Source organism: Ictalurus furcatus, chromosome 28 (genome assembly GCF_023375685.1).
Source record: "Ictalurus furcatus strain D&B chromosome 28, Billie_1.0, whole genome shotgun sequence".
In the NCBI taxonomy this organism is placed as follows: Eukaryota; Metazoa; Chordata; class Actinopteri; order Siluriformes; family Ictaluridae; genus Ictalurus; species Ictalurus furcatus.
Genome location: NC_071282.1, coordinates 4,669,171 through 4,696,605, shown reverse-complemented (window position 1 = coordinate 4,696,605; position 27,435 = coordinate 4,669,171). Strand labels below are relative to the sequence as shown.

Here is a 27,435-nt window from a genome sequence, read left to right as displayed (position 1 = left end):
CATAAATCTGGTCTCACTTCATTAGAAATCTTTTCATATGAAGCAACTGAATACAAAAGAGTTCTAGAGGAGTAGAAACCATCACAGTTCATTAAAATATGCCTCAGAGATACTGGACTTTGGTATAAGGGGCATAAAGAAGGATCTTCACCCGTTAATAGAAACTTCTAATGGGTAGAGATGACATGGTCCCAGCGATTATCCAAATAGAACCGACGTTTTCGACCAGCAACAGGGTTGATTTCGTGAAGTTTATTCGTGCTCCTTGATCCCAATCGATTTGCCATTTTTTTTTAGACCATTTAGAGTTTATAATGGGTTTTTAATGAGGTCTGAAGGTGGAATAGAGCATTTTTTTTGACCTCTGAAGATTAGGAAGATTAGTAGCTCATGCTGGAGGTTGCCATCAGAAGATGGGTCAATTGTGGCCATAAAGTGATCAACACGTGGTCAGTAACAATACTGTGATTGGTATTAAGTGGCCCTAAGTATGCCATGAAAACATTCCCCACAGCACTACACCACCACCACCAGCCTGAAGTGTTGACACAATGCAGATCGGGTCCACAAATTCATGACTATTATGTCGAATTGTGACCCTTGTGTGGCATCTGTTCTTGGCTGACAGGAGCGGAACCTGATGTGGTCCTCTGGTGTTTGTATCCCATCTGTTTTAAGGTTTGGTGTATTGTATGTTTTCAGATGCTTTCCTGCTCACCACGGTTGTAAAGAGTGGTCGTTCGAGTTACCATAGCCTTCCAGTCAGCTCGAACCAGTCTGGCTGTTCTTGTCTGACCTCAAACCGAATACAAACACACTGAATTGACTTAGAATGAACTGATATAGTATATTCTGACAAAAAAAAAAACCCAAACATTTTTTTAAGGCATTATATTATTACTATTTTTTGTCCATCACCAGGGGTTTGGTCCAGCAGTCTGACCTAAATACAAAGAAATGTGCTTTTATTTATACAGCTGCTTTATTATTAATTTAAAAAATATCAACAATTGTACATTTATTGAGCATGTTTTTTTTTTTTTTTACTGTTCTTTGTCAGTAATACCCTGGCCAAGTGCAATCCTTATAGGTTTCATATGCAGTTGCTTTGTGACAGCTAATGCTAGAACACCACAATCCTCCGCCCACATGATCATGACATAAATCAAGACGATGGTAAAGTGTACTGACCGTTGAAAAATCCTACAATGAAAACCGCCCACGTTCTCCCATAGTGTACATTCTTTACCCATCACTTTCATACAACACTAAAGCTATTGAATAGGATAATGAGGACATGCTCTGTGTGTGTGTGTGTGTGTGTATGTGTGTGTGTAATTGGCTGTTTAAGCATGCAAATATGTTTTTCCAGCCATTGCTTTTATTTGTGAAGTTACTGAACGCAGTAAAGGGGTGTGTGTGCGCGCGCACGCGTAATATAGTGGGCTTTACCATGTGAAAGAGTTCATTAAACCACACTACAAGTGCATGCATTGTTTTATTAGGGATTTACTGCTGATGCTAAAGTGTCGGTCAGCCAGGCCAACCTGTCCTCTACTTCCTGTACATCACATATGGAATAAAACACAGTGGAGGGAGTGTGTGTGTGTGTGTGTGTGTGGTTATAGGAAAAGAATCAACAACTGCATGGTGTGATGCGGCCTGACGCAAAGTGCCGTTACCGTTACTAGCCCGAAGCTGATTCATTTCCAATAACAACATGTGCCGAAGTGTTTTGTTCCTTTTATACCACAACATGCCAATTCCAATGTTTTGTTTATTTAAAAAACGGCATCTCAGCTTTTTTTTCTTAATCGATTTGTAGTTACTTTTAATATTGCGGCGCATCCGTGAAAGAGATTATGTCCAAGAAACTGATATCACTTACATTATAGTAGCTATAAACAGTCATTCCATCACCAGCCTCTATTAAGCCAAAAACAATCAGCTTCTCATGTTACCAATAAACCACAAAAACCCTAAAGACCGTCTCACGATGTGGGCTGAATTCAGAGTTTGCAACTGAAGTTCAAAAGATATGTCGACGTTTACACGGGAAACGTTATCTGCATTCAGACTTTATCAGACTTTATCTGCTAAATTCGGTGCTTAACATGATTTTCTTGATGGAACATTCAGATTACTGAAATCACCTCGCCTCCGAGGTTTCATGGTTGGACTTGAGGGTTCTCAGGGCCTGAGGGTTTTCGTCTAGACCACCCATTTTAAAAGAAAGCGCATGCTTTTAAGGCCAAGATATCAAAAGATAAAAAAAATACAGTGATAACATCTGACATTTTGTGCATGAAATATGACGTCGCTTAAGGTTGGGAATTATGAAGATATCATGTTACAATACTCTTATATATTATAGTTGTTGCAATATCATTTTAGAAATTTTTTTTTTTTTTTTTTTTTTTTAGAGTAACTGTAAACTGATTTCACTCTTCTTTCTTTTCGGTGTTCAATTATTCTTTTTATTTTAGACAATCATTGAAGGTTTTCACATATTTTTAAGTTGCAACATTACTGTTGTGTTGGCAGCCGACGTTCTACATCATAATGCATATCGTGTACTGTAGAAATGTCTTCAAGTATTGTGATATGCTTTAAATATATATATTTTTTTGCCCTATCGCCTAATCTTACTCTCAAATGCAATATGGAGCATAAAAGTAAGCGACAATAATAAAAAAAAAACCAAAAGTGTAAACTTTTACAGCTATATACATATAAGAGAAAGCAAAGGTTCAAATAAACCTCATTATAATAGCCTGATCTCAAATGTTGGTTGATGTTTGTCGGATCTGGGATCCATAAACATTATATTAATTGGCGGATAAATAAAACGCAATTTTCATACAATGAACTCACCATGATGGTCTGCGGAAAGGGCATACGGTATACTTCATGCCAAAAAGAAAAACACAAAGAGAGAGAAAAAAAAAAAATAACGAATTAATAATAATTTTTTTAAAAAATCGTGGATGCTGGTGGGACTTGGGAATGTTACAACAACAAAAAAACCGAGCAGTGAAGCTGAACACCTCGCTAGAGTGGACATCACAAATGACAAATGACTTCGAGGTCCAAATCGTGCTTAACCCAAGACACTGACTGAGCACTGATTTCATAATCCTGAGTCCTGAATACTGATGTGTGCAATTTCAGTATGCATGTTTGAGTGAATTCAGCCCTATAAATTACCCACAATCCCTTTCTCTACACTTGACTCAGGCAATCAAATTTGCTTCACAAAGCTTTTCTGTCAAGTGACTTTTATGCATATAATTGTGCATATGGTGTTTTGTGTGTGTGTGTGTGTGTGTGTGTGTAATGGTATTTTGCTGGCTCAAATCACTGTGGGACTAATTGCAAGCGCTTTTGGCATGCTATGTATGAGCTTGGCCTTTGTTGTGTCTCTAAACACATCTATACCCGCCTGTCTGATTAGGTCCTGCTGGCAAATCCCATGATTCCTGGGGGTAAACGTGAGGCTGGAGACAATTTACCAAAGCCTCTGCTTACATCCAGACCATCCACGGCATCCTCGGATACTCATTTATCCCCTCGCGTCCAGGTGCACGCGCACGCTTGTTGTTTAAAAACTGTTGTTTACCCGTGCACATATTGCCAGGTAGAAATTAGTGAGTAAAAAGACATTACTTGGAAAATTTACTTGGGTTTTGTTAAATATCTAGTTCTGGGTGATGTTGCTTCAGCTGGAGCTCTACTGATCTGGCAATTAGCTTATATGGGCGACAATTATAATGACACTTGAGAGTGTGCTGTTATAGCAAATTGGTCAGCAACGCGTGATGTCATCTAGCTTGCCATGTTAACGAGAAACCACAACAGCGTCCAGTCTACAAACGTGGTTCGTGCTTCCAAAAGTGCTGACAGTATACAGAAAGCTTCAGTATATCAACAAGTACAAACATTTTAAAAAAAAAATCTATTTACACAGAGCCCATTAATATAAACTATAAAGCAAATATTAGCCCATTAATATAAACTATAAAACAAAAATTAGCCCATTAATATAAACTATAAAACAAATATTAGCACATTAATATAAACTATAAAACAAATATAAGCACATTAATATAAACTATAAAACAAATATTAGCCCATTAATATAAACTATAAAGCAAATATTAGCCCATTAATATAAACTATAAAACAAAAATTAGCCCATTAATATAAACTATAAAACAAATATTAGCACATTAATATAAACTATAAAATAAATATAAGCACATTAATATAAACTATAAAACAAATATTAGCCCATTAATATAAACTATAAAGCAAATATTAGCCCATTAATATAAACTATAAAACAAAAATTAGCCCATTAATATAAACTATAAAACAAATATTAGCACATTAATATAAACTATAAAATAAATAAGCACATTAATATAAACTATAAAACAAATATTAGCCCATTAATATAAACTATAAAACAAATATTAGCCCATTAATATAAACTATAAAACAAATATTAGCCCATTAATATAAACCTACTGTATAAAAATCTTGCAGCCCGCACTACTGTCAGCGCTATTATTATGGAACATCAATCAACACTTTCTGACCAATCCGAATTAGAATTCAATGGGGGTTTGGGACAACATAAATTTAATGGGTTGATGGTGAAGTCGGCCATTTTTTGTTGTTGGAGGTAAATGTGTCCATAGTTGATTGAATAACAATGTCCTTTCTGGCCTCTGAGCGTTGAACTCTTATGTTCGAAAATATCCTCCAATAAATATTGTTTTATTGGGGTAATAACACCGAGGCAAGAGTATAGACTAATATATGTTCGTGTCTTCTGTTTCTGTATTTATCAAATCAACTGAATTCTAAAAAGCAAGCTGACTTTATTGAACGCTGCTGTGCCAGATCATAAGATTTTGTAACTAATAAGAGCGGTCTTACTTACCATAGATAACGGTATGATGGCCTGAATATCCTTCTGCACCACCGTCAACTCGGTCACCACCTTGTCCGAATCTGGAGGCGGATTCTGGCCACGGTAATCAATGTTCCAGTTGATTCTCCTGGTTACCGACTGGCTCGTGAAGTTCTCCATTTCAAAATCCAGCTGCATGATTTCAAGGCTGGCAGCCACATCGCTGAGGGGGGGGAGAAACAAAACAAAACGATCATGGCATCATGAAACATCCGACGTTTGTTGACAAAATACGCTAGGCCTAGCTACCGAATTCAGCTATTACGCTCATTTAAAAGCTTGTAATTAGGGTCAGGCTGGTACTAGACCGTTAAATGGTTTAAAGTTCTGGCCACCAGCACAGACAGATGTTCTGTCATGTATTAGGCATTATATATTGAAACAACCAAAGAATGAGACAATTAGCGGAGCCGAGACTGGGCCATCTGTGGTTTTTGGAATGAATTTATAGGACTAAAAATTGAAGCTTCATAGATGAAAATTGAGAGAAGAGCAAAATGGCTCTTTCTATATATGACCATATAAAGAAAATATTGCTATGTAGCTTTTAGAACGATGCATACAATACAATACAGATATTTTAAATGTACCACTAACTAAACCACTAGATGTGATTTAATTCCTCTTGGATGGCTGGTTTTAATAATAAAGACTGATGTTTCGGAACCCTCATGAAACCAATTCAGAGTTGGCATTCTTAATAAATCAATTACTAAGAATTCCATGATACAAATTTTGACCTGTGTGACTAATGCTAGCTAGCAAATTGCTCGCTAACTAACTTAGACATTAGACATACAATAATTATTGTATATTTTAATGAGTTTGTTAAATAATAACTATTATACAAACAAATTTGACAATAGAAGTTGAGACTTGTATTATCTAGAAATGTATAGGGATGTTCCTTGGGCATTTTAGTGGTTTACTACCCTATAAAAACATATACAGATACATTCATTTACATAGGCTGACACTGGAGACTCCTTCCATCCTACCGGGAAGAAGAAGTGTATTAATATAAACATGTGATTTGCATCTGGATCTACTGTCAGAGCTGCTGTTATAGAAATTAATCACCACCTTCTGAGCAAACAGTCAACAGCACTGTTCTGTAAAAGTCAAATTGTTTACTTTAAGCTTAAATTCCAACTCATCGCTGCCTAACAAGTGCAAGTGGGAATTTGTAACAAGCTTTAAAACACTGCCCATGGAGCAGCGCCGATGCAACTTTTCTTCTTCTCCGAGGCCCGAGCTGCAGAACTCCGTAATGCATAGTGACAAGCTAAATGAGCTCTGTCTGCGTGTCCCATGCTTGCTCATCGAGCATTATTTGCTTTATCCGAGCTGCCTGTTGCGCACGCAAAGCCGCTGATAGTAGCTGACAACTACAGAGGGATGCAACCGGCCGGAATTGATATCACACACACGGGGACAGGCGCACACGTGGGGAAGCATTCAGAGAAGTGATATTACGTGGTGAACAGATTGACTGGGGGAGTATGGCAGGCGAGGAAATGGAGATTTGACAAGTGGATTAACGACAGATTTCATTGAACACGATGCCAGTCAGTGCTAGACCCTCCATAGCATATACACCACCGGTCAAAAGTCAGGAGACACTCCACTGAAATGTTTCACATGATCTTAAAAACCTTTTGATCTGAAGGTGTATGATTACATGTTTGAAATCGGTGTCGGAGACAAAAATATAATCGTGCCAATATATTCATTTCTTTCATTAGAAAACGAACATTTTATTTACAAAAAAAAAAAATTTTTTTAAACGGACGACTCGGAGTGAAATATTCCGAAAAGCAGCCGATAAGAGTCGAGCGTAGGTGTGAACTCCTTTAATACTGTTTAAAAAGCATCTCGGGGAACTTCCTCAAGAAACCGGGCGAGAAAACGCCAAGAATACATTTCTGTAAATTCTAGGCAAAAAAAGCGTGTCTACATTGAAGATACTAAAATATTAAATTATTTTGGATTTTTTCCACAACATAATTCCCATAATTCCATTTGTGTTACTCCAGAGTTTTGATGACTTTATTATTATTCTAAAATGTGGAAAACAATAATAAAAATAAAGAATGAGTGTGTCTAAACTTTTAACCGATAGTATATACTATTGTATGTACAGTGCCCTCGAGTAATATTGGCACCCTTGGAAAATATGAGCAAAAAGAAGGCTGTGAAAAATCATCCTTATTGTTTAACCTTTGATCTTTAAAAAAAAAAAAAAGAAAAAAAAAGAATATATACATATATAAAATATAGGTGTGCAACAATTATTAGCACCTTTTAATCAAAACAATGTGCTAGCTCCCTTTGCCAAGATAACAGCTCTGAGTCTTCTCCTATAATGCCTGATGAGGTTGGAGAATACATGGCAAGGGATCTGAGAGCGTTCCTCCAGACAGAATCTCTCCAGATCCTTCAAAATCTCTTCAGTTCACCCCACAGGTTTTCTATGGATTTCAGGGCAGGGGACTGGGATGGCCATGGCAGGACCTTCATTTTGTGGTCAGTAAACCATTTTTGTGTTTGATTTTGATGTATGATTTGAGGCTTTCTGGCACAGGGAGTCAGGTTTTCATTTAATATCTGTGGATATTTGATAGAGTCCATGATGCCATGTATCCTAACAGAATGTCCAGGTCCTCTGGCAGAAAAACAGACCCAAAACATTAAAGATCCACCACCATATTTAACCGTGGGCATGAGGTACTTCTCCACATGGCTACCTCTCTGTGTGTGCCAAAACCACCTCTGGTGATTATTACCAAAAAGCTCTGTTTTGTTTCATGACCATAGAACCCGAACCCATTTGAAGTTCCAGTAGTGTCTGGCAAACTGAAGACGCTCGAGTTTGTTTTTGGATGAGAGTAGAGGCTTTTTTCATTAAACCATTCCAAACATGTTGTGGTGATGTAGGTGACTTCGGATTGTAGTTTTGGAGACTTTCTGACCCCAAGACACAACTAACTTCTGCAGTTCTCCAGCTGTGATCCTGGGAGATTTTTTGGCCACTCGAACCGTCCTCTTCACAGTGCGTTGAGACGACATAGACACACGTCCAATTCCAGGTTGATTCATAACATTTCTTAACACTTAACACTTCTTAATTATTGCCCTGATTGTGGAAATGGGCATTTTCAACGGTTGTGCTATTTTCTTATAGCCACTTCCCATTGTGTGAAGCTCAACAACCTTTTTCCGCACATCACCGCTACATTCCTCGGTCTTACCCATTGTTATGAATGACTAAGGGAATTTTGACTATGTGTTACCTCATATTTATACCCCTGTGAAACAGGAAGTCATGGTTGAACAATTTCATGTTCCTAGTCACCCAGGTGTACTAAAAAAAATGTCAAATATCAATGGGAATATACTTCAAATATATTGTTCTCACATGAATTCATAGGGTTGCCAGTAATTGTTGTACACTTATATTTAACAAATATACAGATATATATATTTTTTTTTTCGATAAACCTGTGTTGTGTTTGCAGTTGTTTGATATCCATGAGAGCAGAGTATTTTTGTGATTTTCTTTTAACAAAATATCAACAGGTTAAACAATAAAAGACAAATTTTTCACAGCCTTCTTTGCTCATATTTACCAAGGGTGCCAATATTATTGGATGGCACTGTATAATACTAATCTGGTCTATGGTTATATCCATGAATTGCAAATACCTCAACTCCAAATTTCCCACCTCAGGCATGTCGGATATCACCCTGTGGATAGTCACTAAGACCCATGTGTGCGGTGTATGTGAGAGGCTGTTGTGTATGTGACAGTCACGGCTGCAAATCCTTAGCAACGTGCTTGTCCAAATCGATGCAGCCAATTAAAACAGTAACCTCATCCAAATGTTTGCCAGCGTAAAACTTTGATTACTTTGCCTTTTGTTTTGACAAAAAATAGCTCCAAGGAAAGGGTCTTAAATGAGAATTAATCTCCATCAAACACACCAGCTCTCCCTGCTGCCCCTCTCCTGGACGCTGCATTTACCAAGTTAACACTGCGCTAATTAGCCCGTCGCTGAGGATCAATACCCCCGGCAGAACACGCGCTCAAAAGGCTGGGCGAGAGTCTTGTCAACAATCAGTCATTAGCCAGTGGCTGTTCCAGGAGTCGAGCTTTAAAACGCCCAGCAGTTACATTCATTTTATGGGTGATTAACCTCCAAGGACTGAGAACAAAAAAAAAAAAAAAAAAAAGTTTGCATAAATAAATAACCCGGGGAACGACAGCAAAAAAAAATAAAAAATTATCACCCAGGTGCCAAAAGCTGCTTCTCACAATGAATGGAAGGATGAGTGGGTTTCATTTTAACAGATGACTGAGTACACACTTGGCCCTAGAGCAAGTATTTGATTTTGGACAGCTATTCAAAGCTAGTGTGGGATAAGCCAATGAGCTAGTGCGTGTGTGAAATGAGTAAAATGACTTGAACAAACATTAAACATACCGTGGGGGGAAAATAAAAGAAAGCTCATTGAGGTATACTAAAGTAAGTAAGTAAAATTTATTTATATAGCACGTTTCACACAGCAACGCTGACCAAAGTGCTGAACAGAGTACAGAAAGTAAAATAGAAACAGAATTAGTCCAAATAAAAGCAGACAATAGAAAAAAAATCAATAAAAAATTTGTTTAAACAATTAAAAATTTGATCAAAAAGCCTGGTAGAAAGTATATGTTTTAAGCCTATTTTTAAAAGTAGTAATAGAAGGTGCAAGGCGGATGTCCAGTGGCAGTTGATTCCATAGATGGGGGGCAGCAACAGCAAAAGCTCTATCCCCCTTTGTTTTTAACCGGGAACGAGGGACATGCAAAAGAAACCTATCATAAGATCTTAGACATCTGTTTGATGAATGTGGATTAAGAAGATCCACAAGGATCTTGATTATTAAGAGTTTTAAAAACAAACATCAGTACCTTAAACTGAATCCTAAAACGGACCGGGAGCCGGTGAAGCGATGCTAAAATTGGGGTGACACGATCAAACTGCTTTGCCCTGGTCAACAGCCTTGCAGCTGCATTCTGAACCATCTGAAGACGAGCCAGAGATGACTGACGAAGACTCAAGTACAATGAATTACAGTAATCTAAGTGAGAAGTAATAAAAGCATGAATAACCTTCTCCAAATCCTGGAAAGACAAAAATGTTTTGAGTTTCGAAATAATCCGTAGTTGATAAAAACTAGTCTTAACGACTGAATTTATCTCCTTGGTTAAGCATAATTCTGAGTCCAGAATGAAGCCAAGGTTCCGAACCTGGGAAGAAATTGAGGGAAAGTGATTATGGAGCTCGTTAATGAGACCGTCTCTCAATCTCAGGGGGCCAAAAACAATTATTTCAGTTTTGTCTTCATTAAGTTGGAGGAAATTATTTGTCAACCATTTTTTAATGTCAACCAGACAGTCCAACAATGGCTGAATGGAGTCACCGGCTTTCAAAGGAATGTACAACTGGGTATCATCAGCATATAAATGAAAAGAGACACTGTGAGCCCTAATAATATTCCCCAACGGCCGCATATATAAATTAAAAAGAAGTGGGCCCAAAATGGAGCCTTGAGGAACACCACTAATAATAGGACTAGAAGAAGAGCAGAAATTACCCAACGCTACCGAGAAAGACCTGTCCTTAAGATATGAGCTGAGCCATTGTAGGGCGGTGCCCTCGATACCAAACAGATGCTCTAAGCGCCAGAGAAGTATGTAATGGTCTACAGTATCAAAGGCAGCTGTAAGATCTAGTAGCATCAACACTGTCTTTTTACCAGCATCCACTGTGAGTAAAATGTCATTGGACACTTTTAACAAAGCAGACTCCGTGCTATGAAAAGCAGTGAAACCAGACTGTAAAGGTTCAAATAACATAGCTGAGTTTAAAAACAGGAGCAATTGAGATTGTACCACTTTCTCTAGCAGCTTTGACAGAAACGGTAGCTTAGAGACAGGCCGATAATTATTAAAGCAACCTTCATCCAAACCCTATTTCTTAAGCAAAGGTTGAACAATAGCATGCTTAAAACAATTTGGGACCACCCCTGCATCCAGAGAAGAATTTATCAACACTTGGATACTGCGACCAATTTCAGAAAAGGTTGCTTTCATAAGCATAGCGGGAACAACATCAAGCGGCGTGGATGATATTTTCATCTGGTTAACCAGATCACACAGTTCCTTTAGAGAAACGTGTTCAGATTGATCAAATGAACCTGGTAAAGCCAGTGAATTTGGGGACAAGTCTGATGAATGCAAAGTGAAGGAAGAACGAATGGTAATTACTTTATCAGCAAAAAACTTTAAAAACTTCTCACAAAGTTCAGCCGAGGGTTCCCCATGGAATTGGCAACTCGGATTAATAATTGAATTTATCGTGGTGAATAAGATCTTTGGTCTATGACAGTGTGTAGCAATTAAGTCGGAGAAATACCTAGACCTAGCTGACTTTGCTGCACTCTGAAACTTAAACAAACAATCTTTAAAGATCTGGAAGGACACCGTTAACGGATCATGCTTCCATCTCCGCTCAGCTCTACGACAAGCCTGTCTGAGAGAACGAGTATTATCGTCCAGACAGTAATAAGATGTACGATTTGGTTGTTTCAGTTTAAAAGGGGCAATGGAGTCTAAAACATTGGAGCAAAATGTATAAAATAAGGCGATCAAATCATCAGGGCCAGAAGAAGACTCTGCAGCACTCAAGATAGATGTTTCAACAGCATTAGCTAGAAAACTTTCACTAAACTGAGAGGCAGTGAGTGAATTAATACAACGAGAATAATATCCTGCAGGCCTAGTCATAACGGCAGAGCTGGCAGCAGGGACATTAAATGGTTAAAGGTTTAACCTTTTATTTATTTATTTAAAGTTTAAAGACTAACATTGTATAAGAAATACAGTTGAAGTATACTTCAATGCACACATCAAATGAGAACTCTTATTTATTGTGAAATATGGGTCACAAAAGCGTATTATTTTGTACATGCCTCGTTTAGCAGTCCAAAAGCATGGAAATCACGTCAATTACAGCTGCGTTCAGACCGTTTCTCTAATTAGCGTCGCACTTTTAAAGTCCACGTGAAGTGCCTCGAAACGTGCAGCGTGTCGACATAATTTCCACTGGAACAGGACGTCAGGGTGGGACATAAGTGGCTCCTCGTCCTGTTTAAACAGCCAATAGTTTTTAGGCAAGGTGATGTTTGTTTATAACGTTGGGGGCGGGACACTTCCGATTTTGCAGCGCATTTGATTGGACAGGAAATGAATGAATGGCCGCGATTACACCATGTCAGAATTACCGTAATTACTAGATGACAACCCAGACGTTCTACTCGGAGTAGTTTACGTCCTCGGAATTATGCAACATACGACATTAGATGCCTATCCGACTCCTTGGATCCAATTGGCTACAGACGTTATTAATAGTCAATTATACGAATTATTACGCCGTAATTTTACGTGATAATTACGTAACTACAATTTTACTGCCGGAGCCGTGTGTTTTCCGCATGACGTTCAGAAACGTCCTAGTTTACAAGTTGTAATTACAAGCTCTACGAGGATGCGAACCCTTTTTATAAAGTCGGAATCTCGGCATTACGGTAATTACGACACGGCGTGAACGCAGCTAATGTGTTCATTCGAATAGGCTATTGTTTCTATACAGCTGACGCTAGGACTTGTTCGGTGGATTCTTCAAATAAACAGATTTTTAACCGATTTTTTCAGTTGATATGACATTTTCTGAGATATTATTATTATTATTTAATGCACTTCTACAAAAGCTAATTATATTTTCATAAGGGATGTAAAATATTTGATCATTGTCTTTGGTAAGTTTTCTTCTTCAGCCATTTCAAACAAGACACAAAGTCATGGCTGTAAAGTTTAGTCGATTAATGTGCACACAATTACAAAATGTTTTTCATTCGAAGCAAAAAAAAAAAAAAAAAAACCCCAAAAAGTCCTCCGTTGAACATCAGCACCTGCTTTCCGATTGCTCATCTGATCAACTGTTAAATTGGCCGGGCTCTGCGCGAGCGAAGCCGAGCAGCTCGGCGAGCGTGTCACAACCAGCCGTGTGAAAGTCACTTCTGTAATTTAACAATTTAATGAAGCCGCAGTACACCTGTCACTGAAGTTCCATTACAGCACGGAGGAAGACGTGAAGGTAGATGGCTAGAAAGTAAGGCCATTTGACGTGCACAGATTTCACACAGCGGTTATAAACACGGACGTTTGCAACACAAAGTGATATTATTTCTTGTTTTGACAGGGAGACGGTGCTGAAAAAAAAAAAAAACCCAAACATATTCAATCAAGAAGGATTCGTGTCTCTGGTGTAGTTCTGCATGTCACAACAGGATCTCTCTATACACTTGACTATTTTAGTTTTTTGGATAAAGCACTGGCTGGAGCAACAAACAAACAAACAACACTGTAACCATAACATTCACCAGTCCTAGATAGCTAGAGCCCCTAGAGGAGCTACTTGTGTGGCTTGACTGTACGCAGCCATGGTGACGGTGGGACGTCAACTGCCAGTTCCGATGTTCTCGACGAACCGTGGCCTGGAGTCTAGAGAGTAAAATTGGCCGTGTGCTCTGGTTGGGAGGGACGGCATACTCTCTCTCCCCTGGAGGTCACGATGGAGAGAGGTTAGCTCGTCTGCCTCGCACCTCCGGGGTTGGGCGTTCGAATTCCGTCTGCATGTTCTCCCAGTGCTCCGGGGGCTTCCTCTGGGAAACCTGGTTTCCTCCCCAGTCCAAAGACATGAGCTGTAGGCTGATTGGCATTTCCAAATTGTCCATGGTGTGTGAATGTGGGCGCGATTGTGCCCTGCAATGTGTCCCCTGCCCTGTACCCCGATTTCCCTGGCATAGGCTCCAGGCACCCCATGGCCCGGTGTAGGAGTGAATGGACGGATAAAGCCCTTATGTTTTGTTTTTCTTGACCCCCTACCCCCCCCCCCCCCCAACTTGCACACTGATTGGTCAAGAGTTAATAAAGCACTTAACGTCAGCAACAAAGCGTACTTTTGAGAAAAGTCAAACCTTTTTTTGAACTTTTGGAAGCTTGTCTGTGACCAAAACCCCCCAAACAAACAAAAATTGCCTGGGGGTTGAAAAAAGTACGTTTTCTATGCACGTCTGTTAGTAAAACTAAAGTAATTTTGCCAGATGACGTTGGATCGATTTGCACGGGATAAGCGATATATATGCACGTGTACTCCGTTTTAATACCAACTGGTTGTTTTAATCTTGTCGTAGGACTCGGAAAGCTACACCCGATCATTAGCAAGTCACATGACCATAACATGTATGTAGGCTATAACTATTACCTCCGCCAGGAACTCCATAACGTGCCTAAAACCACTGGGACGGTAACTTCTCTCACACTGTTGTCTATATTTTCACTCATCTGGGTTTGAAACTCGGGGGAACACTTGGTTTAGTGTTGTAAGAGAAGACAGAAAAGAGCACTTACTCGAGCGTCTAAAACGAGTCCAACGTGCGTCTTGCTAACAAGCAGCCCACACCAAACTCGGATAGAAGCAGCAACTGCAGTTAAACTTGAGTTTAAATCTGACTCAGCTGATCGTAAATGTATTTATCTTCCGTGCTCATTAAAGATATGGACATTTGAAAGCGCTCTTTATAAACAAGGAGCTCTGATTAAATTGACGCTTTTGAAACTGTCAGTGCTGATTGGGGGAGTGGGGGTGCGGGTAAGTAAACAAGACTGACAGTTCACTTTGTGAAGTTTCCAACAAGCTCATGATAATGTCATCTTTATTTATTATTATGATCCTTTTATCCTTGTGGAGGTGGCTGAATGATGGTGCATTCGATTTTCTAGGAGAAAGCTGTATTATATAACTTTAATATTTTTAGGAGAATGGTGTGCTTATATAAATATATGTACATAAAAAAATATAAAAAAAAAAAAATCAAGGCAGCGTGTGTTTCTAAATTACTTTATTAACGGCTGACGCATATTTCTCCGAAATTACCTCTGCTTTTAAGGGCAAATTTATAAAGCAGCCAAACCTAACACATTATCTTAAGCATATACTGAACCCTGCATGTGGGGAATAAAAAAGGAGAACTACATCACTGTTAAATGTGCCATCGCAAAAAAAAAAAAAAGGGTCCCCATTAAAGGTATTGCACTTAGCAGGATGGAGTTGGATCGAGATAGCTTCGGGATCTCATCATCTTTATTGCATTTTAACAGCTCGCAGCAAAGCAAAGAGAAGAAGGAACGCAAGAAAGAATTATACACCCATTCGCCCGATTCGAGAAGAGGAGAGACGGGACGTCGCTGGATTATATAACTGGGAGGGTTTTAAACGAAGAAAATAATGTGCGGAAATGGAAATGGAGCAAGGGAAGAAAATGAGAAGACCATTAGACTTTTGTATGACTCCATACTTTTGTGTTTTATCGATTTTGACTTTGGTCAGCGGTAAAGGAAAAGCTGTCTGTGCTGTCTGGCCTCGTATTTTGAGGACTGCTTTATCTCCAAAATAATGCCTGGAGCTCTCACAAGCTGAACATGAAACGCCGGGATCCATACTTCAAGAGCTTACTTTGTTTCCTTTCTTTCTTTTTTCTTTTTGCTGTTGTAAAGTCTTACATCATCCATCCATCCATCTTCCATACTGCTTATCCTACACAGGATTGTGGGGAGCCTGGAGCCTATCCCAGGGAACTCTGTGCACAAGGTGGGGGGACGGTGTGGACGGAGTGCCAACCCATTGCAGGGCACAATCTCACACACACCCATTCACACCATGGACAATTTGGAAATGCTAATCAGCCTACAGTGCATGTCTTTGGACTGGGACAGGAAACCGGAGTCCCCAGAGGAAACCCCTGAAGCACAGGGAGAACATGCAAGCTCCGTGCACACAGGGCGGGGGTGGGATTTGAACCCCGGTGGTGCTAGGCAAACATGCTAACCACTACGCCATCAATCAAATCAAAGGGGTTAAGCTGCTGTCTGGACACCTAAAATGCCCAATTAGGAATCCTTCTATATTGTATAATTAGAGGATGAAAAGTCACATGGCCTTCAGGTTCATAAGATATCACTAACCAAACAAATAAAAACAGCACACCGTAAATATCCACATAACGTTAATTCAAAAGCCTGAACTGCTCCGAGATGGCTCGATTTGTTAAACGGTGGATGAACCAATTACTGACAACATCCATTAAAACTGACGATTACGTAGCCATCATACAGGCTGCAAAAGTTCGCCCCAAGAATACGAACAAGATATGCCGTGCCTTGTATTATTAAAAGTATTCACCCCTTCACATTTTGCCCATTTTGTAGTGGAACTGAAATAGACTTAACTGGGATTACGTATCTTAAAGCTACACAAAATAGCCAACAACACTGAAATCGATATAGCGTGCAAAATTATTCACACACAGAAAAGTTCAAACGCTTCGGAAGTCACATAATAACCAGAGTTTCTTAGAGAACATATATCCAACAAGATATCCACAAAAGTCTGGGACAAACTTCTGGAAAAGTATCAATCAAGATTCGATTATAATATATAAAATCCTAAATGTTGAACAGACCACTATTAAATCACAATATTAAAACATGGAGAGGATATATGGTAACCTCCTCCTTCCCCAAGAATCAGTGACTGGGATTAGTCAGAGAAGTACTTTGATCTACTTCATGTTGATTCTTGCTACATAATCCCAATTTATTCCATTTCAGGTCTACGTGGAAATGTTCAAGGAGGTGAATAAGCCCTGTATCCACTGCTTTACGACTACTTTTAAATGAAACGTGGAACTCTTGAAGATAGATATGGCAGGAAGAAGATGCAGGGCGGTTGGGAGGGGGGATTATTTTTTTCTTACCTATAATTGCTTAACATATAAATATTAAATATTTGCACAGCTTTATTTTTCATTGATAATAAACAGCTGTGAAACACAATCAAAGTCTTTGTTGACATAAATGAAATTGCTTGTTGATATAAATGAAACGTCTTGTTCATGTTGTCCGGGGGGGGGGGGGTGCAAACATTTTCACTCAAACGTAAACAATCGCATCATTATTTCCTAAAGATCACTTCACGTCGTGTGTATTTGACGCAAGATTACCAGATTAATTATCCATAGTTCTTTGAAAAATGAGTGCTGCTTGATCATACTCCAAAATAACCGTGTTTTTATTATTTTTTTTTGTAGTATTTTACAGAGCAGTTGTTTGGTCAAACCTCAGGGTTCGATTAGGTTAGTGTGACCCATTAGGCGAAATTTTGTCATTAACACCGTCAGTGTACGTGCCGGCTTTGCCCCTCTTTTATATCACAGTGTTTGACCTTGTGCTTCGTCAGATTGCAGTTACATATTCAGCATTTCATGGTAATAGCCTAATAGCGCTTTCTAATGCCCGAGGCGTTTCACATTGTTTTATGGCCGAACTGCAGTGATGTCTCGTAGGCCAGAACATTCTGAACCCTAGCCTTGTAAAATTAAAAAAGTTTGGTAGCACTTTCTATGAAGCCTGTGTTCATCAATGACTAGAACTGTGCTTTTAATTGATGATAAGTAGGTAATGCGTCTTGTTTTGAACTGTAATAATGCCCCATGAAGCTCTAATAATGTGCTTGAAATAACTTCGAGACATTATTATTGCACTATTACATTATTATTATTATTATTTTAACTAATAATAATAAAGCAGCTGTGATATTTATTCATAATTATTTGCTCCAGGTAACAAGAATGTTTAATTATTCCTTATTAAACACTACAGTTCCAAAAATTTATCATTAATGTCATTTTTGCATTTTGTAGAATAAAGCGTCCAATTTTTTCCCTTTCTTTTTTTTTTTTGACAGTAAACTTCTGCTCTTTTAATTAATCAGGAATTAAGTGTTATTATTACTATATATTACATCAACAACAACAAAAACAGCAGCCACTTTACTCAAAGGACTTTTTAAGTAAGGAATAAAAGACTTTTGGGTGGGATGTAAGAGGTAAATAATTAATTATAAATAATAATGCAGCCTGTTGAGTTACTGTTACCACCCTGACGTTTATTATTTTCCTACAGCTGCACGTCTTGAAGTGTTTTCCTCCTCGTTCCTGTTTTCCAAAGCAATTTGTTAACAATTCCAGTTTTTCATTTATTAATGGACGGCACGATGCTTTTTTTTTTTTATCCGTTTATAGTTACATTTAATGTTATGTTGATTTGTTAGGTCATCATGTACATTGTTCCCTGATTTCTTCCTCTCTGTTGAAGTTAACAAACCTTTAAATCCCCCCCAAAACAAAACACAACACAGTAGCTTTAACGTTACTGAGACAGTGGAAACGTTTCGGTTATAAAGCGCGGACACTGGAGCCTCCTTCCAAAAATATTAAATCAACAGAAAGCGTCACCATATCGTTGTTAACCCTTTACTGCACGGTGTTGCCATATGGCAACAACTCATTCATCTGCAATGTGATATTTTGTGCTATTTTTTCAATACAGGATACTTTCCACCATTGCACATAATCAACTAATAAACTAGGAATACAAATCAATAAAACTTTTTTTTTTATGTAAATGTAATAATTCATGCAGTAGAGGGTTAAATAACATCCATTCTTTAAAAAAAAAAAGAAAAAAAAAAAAAATTCTAACTGTTACTATGGAAACTATGCCATAATAGAAAGAGTGCATTAACATAAACAGCTGGAACTACTGTCGGAGCTGCTGTTACAGAAAATGAGTCAACATGGAGAATGTAACAGCTGTGCGGTATAAATGTTAGTCATACAGTACTGTGCAAAAGTCTTGGGCACATGCAAAGAAATCTTGTAGAGCAAAGATGCCTTCAAAATAACGAAATTATTCTGTTCATTATAATATCTCAAATATCAAAGTATCTCCATTATAAAGAAATACTAGAAAGAGCGGTAAACAGTCATAAATGAAACAAAGGCAGTATCTGGTGTGACGACCGGTTGCTTTAAAAAAAAAAAGAAAAGTAGTCTCAGGTAGAATTTGTGCAGTGTGCAGTTTTCTAAGGAAATGAGCTGTAAGTTTCTTCGGAGACTTTGACTGTCGCACTTGCTTTTTATTTTTTTCAGCAAAATCATTGTTTTGTTTTGTGTTTTTTTTTGTCTGAAATGCGGTCTATTACCACTTGATATGCTGTTTTCTTTACTGACATACAAACAGTTTTCTGTAACATTTAATTTGGTTCTGGAAAACGAATGTTTGGGAATCTAAAATGCTTTTTGTACTGACAAAATGATCTGCTGATAATGTACAAGTCATCAAATAAAGTTCTATAACAACGTTCGTACAAAAACAAAAAAAGATAGGGTGCCTTAAACTTTTGCACAGGACTGTAGGTTTATAATTATTCACAGTTCGTTAGCATTATAACGAATAGGGACACATTATGAGGCACAATTAAGTGTATAGAAACACGATACATTATACACAGAACCATTATGTCATTTTATAAAGAACTCTAGGGATAGATATAATGATTCAGAAATACTGTATGAGCTTCACAGAAAGTCGTTGGGTGTTTTTTTCTTTCTTTTCTGTAGGGGTAAAGTTTTAGCAAAGTGACTTGGATCAATGAGGTGGACAGGAAATTGAGAAAAGTGTAATGAAGCAATACAAATCGTCACTATTTACATGTCAAAGACAGACAGAGCGGGCAAATGGAATGAGCTTGAGGAAGAAAAAACACTCGGTGACAGCAGGGATTGATATCTTACCCAGAAACACCTTTCATCTTGCTGACTTCCACCGTAGCGATGGAGTGCTTGGCTCCGGACTGCACCTCCGAGTCCACCTTCCACTGGCTGCTCTTCGACTTTGTGCTGAGGAGATTCACCCCCTTCTTCGCTTTCACCCTGAAGTAGCGAGAGAGAGAGAGAGAGAGAGAGACATCTTATAAACTATGAATTAAAGTCACCCAAACCCTGTTTTGACGCGTTCTATATTCAATAATAAATTGCTTGATGTGGTGGCTTCAGACACCATTATAAAAAAAAATCAGAGTTGCATATTATAACCAGTAGGCTTTCATTATTTTTTTTATGATGCAATAATGCAACATCTTTCCGCCCTATTTAAAAAAAAATAAAAATAAAAATAAAAATAGATTTATGTCATAGCAACATACAGAGAAATATCGAAACTTTAAAACCATCCGGCATTTTTTTTTAAAAAAAAAACAACAATTCGAATTCTTGTATCTGATTGGTCAGAAGTTGTTGATTCATGTTGAACAATCGTAATTTAAATCGCACGTTTACATGCATGCGCGCGTTCTAACGCGTTACGGTTGTCATACTTACAGGGACGTGCTTGGCGTACGCTTTGCGTGATGAAGCCCGATAAACAGATTTAAAAGAAAGAAAGAAAAAAAATTGAGAAAATATATTGCTCCGGTGAAGCTTTTTATGGCTGGATGTTTGTTTAACGTTGAAGTAAATCGACTTTTGAAGAGAAGACATTTTCAGGTTTCTTCGTATTTCGAATGAGTCTGCGTCACGAAATCCTGTTGGGACTGATTAACGTTATCCGCAGGTATGAATGAACGAACGTCTTTTTTTTTTTATGGTTCGTCGATATTGGACAGTTTGTAGCAGCATCATGTTTACTGACGTAAAGATGATTTCATCAGTTGGTGTTTAATGGGGAGAAAAAAAAAAAAAAAAAAAGTGAACGACTTTTCAGTATATGACTGCAGACATCCTGAAGACAATACATCAAATATCAAATTTTAGGACTCTACTCGGTGTAATCATTGTTGGAATTCAAATCCACCATTAATTTGCGCCTTGGCACAAATTCATTCACAATTTTAAACTATATATTTCTAAATCAGCTCCTTTATGGAGATAACCTACCTGGTAATATTCAAATTGTCAGGTCCTTAATTACGCCATATTACGCAAGAGCTTAATAGCTGCAAACCCTTTTCCTATCTCACCACCCAACACATGATATTAGCATAATCTGTCTCGGGAATTAAAAATCATAACCATTTTTCCCTCGTAATTCATTTTCCAGCACGAATGAAGGGGGCGGAAATTTTAGTCCCTAATTTGTGGTGCACTGGTTGAGCCAACAATGGGAGCTGATTAATAAGCACATGGAGAGTCTTGTACTATAAAGCAATAATGGGCAAACACACACACACACACACACAGGATAAAACCCACCACTGCTGTCTTTTCTTGCTATGAGAAAAATAAACAAACCACGTGGAGAAAAATAAAGGGGGTGATGCAAAGCGCTTCAGTGAAGACGCCACAATTATTTATTCATGTCACAGACTCTTTCTGCCAAGGCAGGCCTTTATTAAGCTCTGCAGTGGAGAGACTGACTACTAAACAGGAAAAGCTCTTCTGAAATCCCCCCTCCCCCACCCCCCCGAAACCTTAAGAGCCTAATTAAAAGGGCTGCACACGTCGGAGGCTGGCATGACACACAATGTCCGCTATACACACACACACACACACACACACACACACACACACACCATGTCTTCTTTAACCCTAAACCTAGGAACTATTGCAAAATACTGAGCCATATTCTGTTTACTGATCAGCACCAGATCTAACATTATCTTGGGGGTGGGGTTCAACTACACAAGGGTGATGTAATTAGGTTTCCTTCCAGGTCATAAGAAAGAAGTTGTAGGAAGAGGTATGATCACAAACCCCGCCCCTAACCTTAATGTCAACAAGTGCAGCTTTGCACTGCTCACTCTCGTAGCCGTTTTATTGAATCACCTAAGAATGCGTCCACGTTGATCCGGATAGTGTAGTGTGGACTGGGGAAACGGAGATATTAATATGTATCGATAGTCATGTGACCCATTCAAGTAAAAAACAAACAGGATATTGGACAACATTGTAGTACGGTTGCTGTGCCTGCTATCCATTTTCACAGCGTTGTTAGGGATTAATGTCACTTTGTACAACCTTCAGATCGCCTGACGGAAATAATGCAGGTCAAAGCTTCTTCTGTTTTTACTCAAGCGTGGTATAGGGATATACGCGTTTTCAGACGTTTAAGTGTGGACAAGCAATTTTTGGAAAAGGTTAGTGCAGACGGAGAGCGTTTTTTAAAACGGAACTACAGAGTTCAGGTCTCTATCCGGATTAATACGGATGTAGCCTTTGATTGTAAAAACACGGCTCGTCAACTAGCAGACCGCGGTCTGGACGTGAAAAAGCATTTCAACAGATCGAAAACGAAACGCTGTCGGAAAGCCGATGAGAGCAATGCATTAAAAAAAAAAACAACGAAAAAAAAAAAACAACAAGAACCATTCCGTTTATTCCCCATCTGTATATTAGAGGTCGACCGATAGTGGATTTTACCGATTCCGATAAACGATTAATCAACCGATATTTTAAAAATCGATACTGAATACTCGGAGTAAAATATTGCTGAGCTTTATTACAAAAATAAACAGCACTGACTGTACCATGAAAATGTACTATAGTTTTTTCAAATAAAAATAAATCTAGAAATATTAACTGTTAATAAATATTAAAGTAAATAAGCTATAGATCCAAACTGAAGGAAAAACTAGCACTCCACATAACAAATAAAAAATCGAGACATCCACAATGAATAAAAAACACTTCAAATATCACGACAAAATTCCTCAGTGATAGTTTTTATTTCACCTCTAGAGGCCGCTCTTGTACTGTATAACGACAGCGGACCCTTCTCAGACGCTCCTGCATCGGACGCAACCAGGAACAACCATCGGTGTGGATTTTTGCGAAACGGATCAATGGGGCGATTTCTCCTGTTTACGCAGTTTATCCAATCACACGCGTTTATGCAAATGATTCATCTAGAAGTATCTTATCGGACCAGCAACTAACTACAGGGCCGGAGATGTTAAGACGTTATTTTGTTCATCGATTCTGGTGAATACGTGAAATAACGACATAGCTTCTTTTCTTTTCTTTTTTTTTTTAAAGTTCCTTTTCTGATAAAACTATTCATTCATTAATGCTCTATTTAATTACGATTCTAAAAAGAAAGTGTGCACAGTATACGGGTGTGAATCCGGGACTCGGTCCTCGTGGATTTCTCGTGATGGACGGCGGTTAAAACTGTTAAAGAAAAAAAAAAAGGTGAGAGAGAGAGAAAGAGAGAGAGACACACGCTCGGCTGCATGTGGAATGCCAAATGAAGTGTGCTCTGTTTTTTCTTTTTTTTTTTTTTTTTGCCTACAGATCACTGACGGCAATCTGAGCAATCAGCTCAGGCCCTCTGATAGCAATCTGGCTTATCAGCATGAGTAAACAGCTCTGCGATCTCACAGCAGTGATGAGCTGGAGCACTGAGACAGAGAGTGAAAGAAAGAAAGAAAGAAAGCGAGAGAGAGAGAGAGAGAGAGAGAAAGTGTGTTTGGGAGAGATTAGATAGCAATGAGCTATCAGTCTAGAAATCTACGGCTACCGGTGCTTTTCATCTGATGGTAATGACACTAAAATCCTATGACAGAAAAAAAATCGGAGCAGGATGTAAAACCGTTTAAAAAAAAAAAAATTTATTTCAATCAATAAAAGGGGAAAAACACATCCTGTGGTTGCCAGCTGCAGTGTGTCAGTTATCGTGACACAGAAATCTTTGCTAATTCTTGCTGAAGAATTGGTACCATCACGACCGAACAGCCATTTATCTCCACCTGTAACGAACCATTAATGCAATCATATAAATAACAACGTTCATTCCTTCACCAGCCTTTTCTTTTTTTCCCTCTTTATTGAATATAAATGATATAATATGTGATTTAGTCATAACGTCACTAAGACCTCCCCTTCAAAACTTTCTGCATGACAGCTGCTCTTTGGTGAAGACTGTAAAAAAAAAAATAATGTCTGTGCAGCCCAACAGACATATGAAGATGAATAAGTCATCGGTTACGTTAGAAACCGTGCTGTTTCGTGATCGTTGAAATATTCGCTCGGGGGCCGGATACGCGTACGGCTGCACGGACCTCTGAGTCGATTTTAACGCCGTGGCTCAACGTGCGGATTGTACGTCGGACGGCCCGCGTAAATGTTCTCCACGTGCAAACCGTGGGATAAAAGCCGCTGTGAAGGGGGAACTTTCAACCACAGAGCCGTCAAAAAAGCTCTGCAAAAAACTCGAGAAAATAAAATATACGATGAGGGGTTGTACTGACAAGCTTTTTTTGTTTTGTTTTGTTTTTTTTATAAATGGCAACCCTTTATTTCATATTTTATGGAGTTACAGACACTTCCCATTTGAATTTTTGTGGCTGTTGTTGGTTTTACAATCTATACATTACCAGGTATAGATATTGGTTAGCCATGATGAGCCGGGGTGGGAGGGGAAGGGGGCGGGGTTGTTTAGTTGATTGCACTCTTTAATTTTGTTTTCCTTTTCTACACTACGTACGTATGTGTGTATGTATGTGTGTATATGTAAGTATAACAAAAAATGAGAATGGTATTGTTGCTATGTGACAGGAAGTTTGTTTTCTTTCTCAATAAAAATATTTTGAAAAAAAAAAAGCTCTACAAGACAGGAAATAATATTCAGCTCGACTGAATCGTTTGTGATGTTGGGAAATTTGACGCAGGAATCCTCGGATTTCTTGATCGGGTTAAACAAATGAATTCATTTATCAGGACACTGTTGGGTTTCTGTGTGTAGAGTATCATGACTTGTTTACACTAGAGCGTTTTTGTTTTAAAACGGCGTTTTAAAATGAAAACGATACTTGTCAACACTGGCGTTTCTGCTGTGTTTCAGAAACGACCTCTGTGCACATTACACGACCGGAAATGCAGGTCACATGACCATCCGTGCACACTGGGCATGCGCATGCAAGTTTAAACAGCAAGTTGGTTGCTAGTCACTGGCAGGCACAACAAGCTGGTGTTCCACGCCGCTTGAAATTAGATTTGTTTGCGATTGCTCTAATCGTAGCTCGCCTCTTGTGCATGTACGCAGCTGCGGTGTTATAAAATACAGGACTTAACGGAACAATGGCTGCTAAGAATGACGACAACGCCAGCGAAGCTTGCGGTTCAGTCTCCGTGTTGTTGTGTATACGATCAAGGTAGAGTAACGTTCATATGGTAGGGGCTTGAGGAATCAGGGAAGGCTACGTGATGAACCAGAAGACCCGATCAGGGGGCGAGTGTGGGCGGAGCCACGCGTTTGTTTTCAGGAGTCTTCGTTTTGGTCGGTTTACACTGAAACGCGAGCCCGGAGTCTCCAAACTAAAACGGGGTCTTCGGCGTTTCCGAAAGTAGTCCGAGTAGTGTAGACAACAGGCGTAACCGTAGCAACAGTTACGCGTTTTAAAAAACGAAAACGCACTAGTGTAAACAGGGCCTCTGTGTTTAGCTGCTGGTGAGCAGGGTGATGGGAAATGGAAGGGGTGTGAGCCCCATGCTGAGCAAACAATTCCCACCTCCCTACAATAACATTGGTAGAGAGATGAACTGAACAGCACAACAGTAAAACACCATATACAACTCCACAATAAAAAAATATAACATTTAAACCTAGTAGGCTAGGCAAAAAAAAAAAAAAAAAGAAATACATACGGAAAACCGCCGACTCTTAAAACCCCGAGCGATATGAGCCATTAACCACTACTGTAGAGCGTGACATCACAAATAAATTCAATGCTGAACACGGGCACCTCCAAAACAGACGGAAATAACGTTTTTTGGCGTCTGGTATAAAGATCAAAAACCGCACAAGGATACTTTTGATACTCTCTCAGCGTGTCTATGAATAAACATCATACGCCATGCCAAACTTGCACCGAGTTCCACTGTATTTATACCCCAGTGCTGTAGAATCCTCAAATCGGATTGGTCAGACGGTGTTTTTTTATAACATCACGACTCGGACGGTGATCGTACTGGGTGTAATTCAAATCGCGGGTTCATATCTCAGTAATATATCTAGCAGTCTCAACATTAAATGTAAGTAGAAATGGATAAAAAGTGTGACATCATTCAACAGTACAGAGTCTTTGTGTGCAGTGCCGCATTATACCACCCCGGTTTAGCCAGCGCTGCAGGACGCCCTTATCTCTTCAGCTCTGGCCCAGTACCAATGAGAACAGAGGATGGTGCAAGCCCACGGGCCCACTCAGCACTTCGAAATATCAAAGACACGCAGCGGGGTATATAGAATACCTTATGAATGCATTATAACGTGACATGAATGTCAAATGATTTGAGATCCATATTTTATTGGATAAAAATGGACTCGAGCTCTTACATGGTATTATAAACGGGTTTGATTACAACATGTTAGTCAATAATCTATGTATTTAAATACATAAAAGCACAAAAACATCCTCTTCCTTTGCTCGATTCTTGTTTTTTTTTCTTCTTCTTAGTAGAAAACTACTTGAGCTGCCGAAATTCCAATCGCACGTAATAGTTTCTTTTGCAGCGATGCTTGTTGGTAAATGCGTCGTGATGCAGTCACGTGACGCGTCTCGTCTCGGACCTCCGGAAAAATCTGGAGTCATTTTGGAAAAACCGCAAGCTCCTCCGGATATCGCGGAGTTCATTCCTGCGGTCGCACGTTCACGACGGAACAAGATTGTAACAATCCAAACGACTGTGTACGTGTTATAAACGTTGCCCTAATTAGCACTTTCAGAAATAATTCTACCGATGTATTAAAAAAAAAAATAAATAAATCTTCTTCCGAATTAATTATAACTTGTCATGAATGAAAGGCCTTTATAGAATCGAGTCCCTCCTCGGCAAACTCTCAGGCCGAACGATGGAACATTCAGTGAGAAGGCAAATCTTTATGCAGGATTAACCCCAAATGGGCTTTTAGCGGTTCACCTCGGTTCCGTTTGAACCGCTTCCCCCAGCTGCACCTAGCTGATAATGAAAGCATGCGCTCCGCTCCCTTGGCTTTGAGGAGCTGACCAGCCGGCCGTTTTAGCAGGACGCTCTTATCTCCCCGGCTCTGGCACAGTACCAATGAGAACAGAGAAGGGCGTGAGCTCACGGGCCCACTCAGCAGTTCGAAATATCAAAGACACGTAGCAGAGAGCCTTATTAACTATCCATGCATGATCTTTAAAAAAAAAAAAGCCCAGTTTTAAATAAGATCTTAAAGAGTATGAAGATGGCAGTTACTTGCATCTTTGGTCAGTACCGTACAAGTGGATTCTGAATACCCATAATTCACTGTACCATTTGAAGACCATGCATGGCCTGTACAGTGAATAGAGAGTGAATCTTTCGACATATCCATACTCATGTGCCAGAATACCCACAATGCACTGTGCAGTGAATAGGCCAGCATTTGAGACATTGTCCACGCACATTTATACGAATGTGACTAGCTCAAAACATCAAGCTAACGATGTAGT

General features: G+C 39.0%; 1 protein-coding gene across 2 annotated transcripts in view; it reads right to left on the bottom strand.

Moving 5' to 3' along the window:
• tmem132e (transmembrane protein 132E) overlaps positions 1–27,435 on the bottom strand; it is a 268,491-nt gene that overhangs the window by 26,577 nt on the left and 214,479 nt on the right. For both annotated transcript variants that reach the window (XM_053618725.1, XM_053618724.1), the window contains exons 3-4: positions 19,781–19,918; positions 4,949–5,141 (exon numbers count right to left, since the gene is read on the bottom strand). In XM_053618725.1, coding sequence (XP_053474700.1) covers positions 4,949–5,141; positions 19,781–19,918 — 331 coding nt within the window. The remainder of the gene's footprint in view (positions 1–4,948; positions 5,142–19,780; positions 19,919–27,435) is intronic.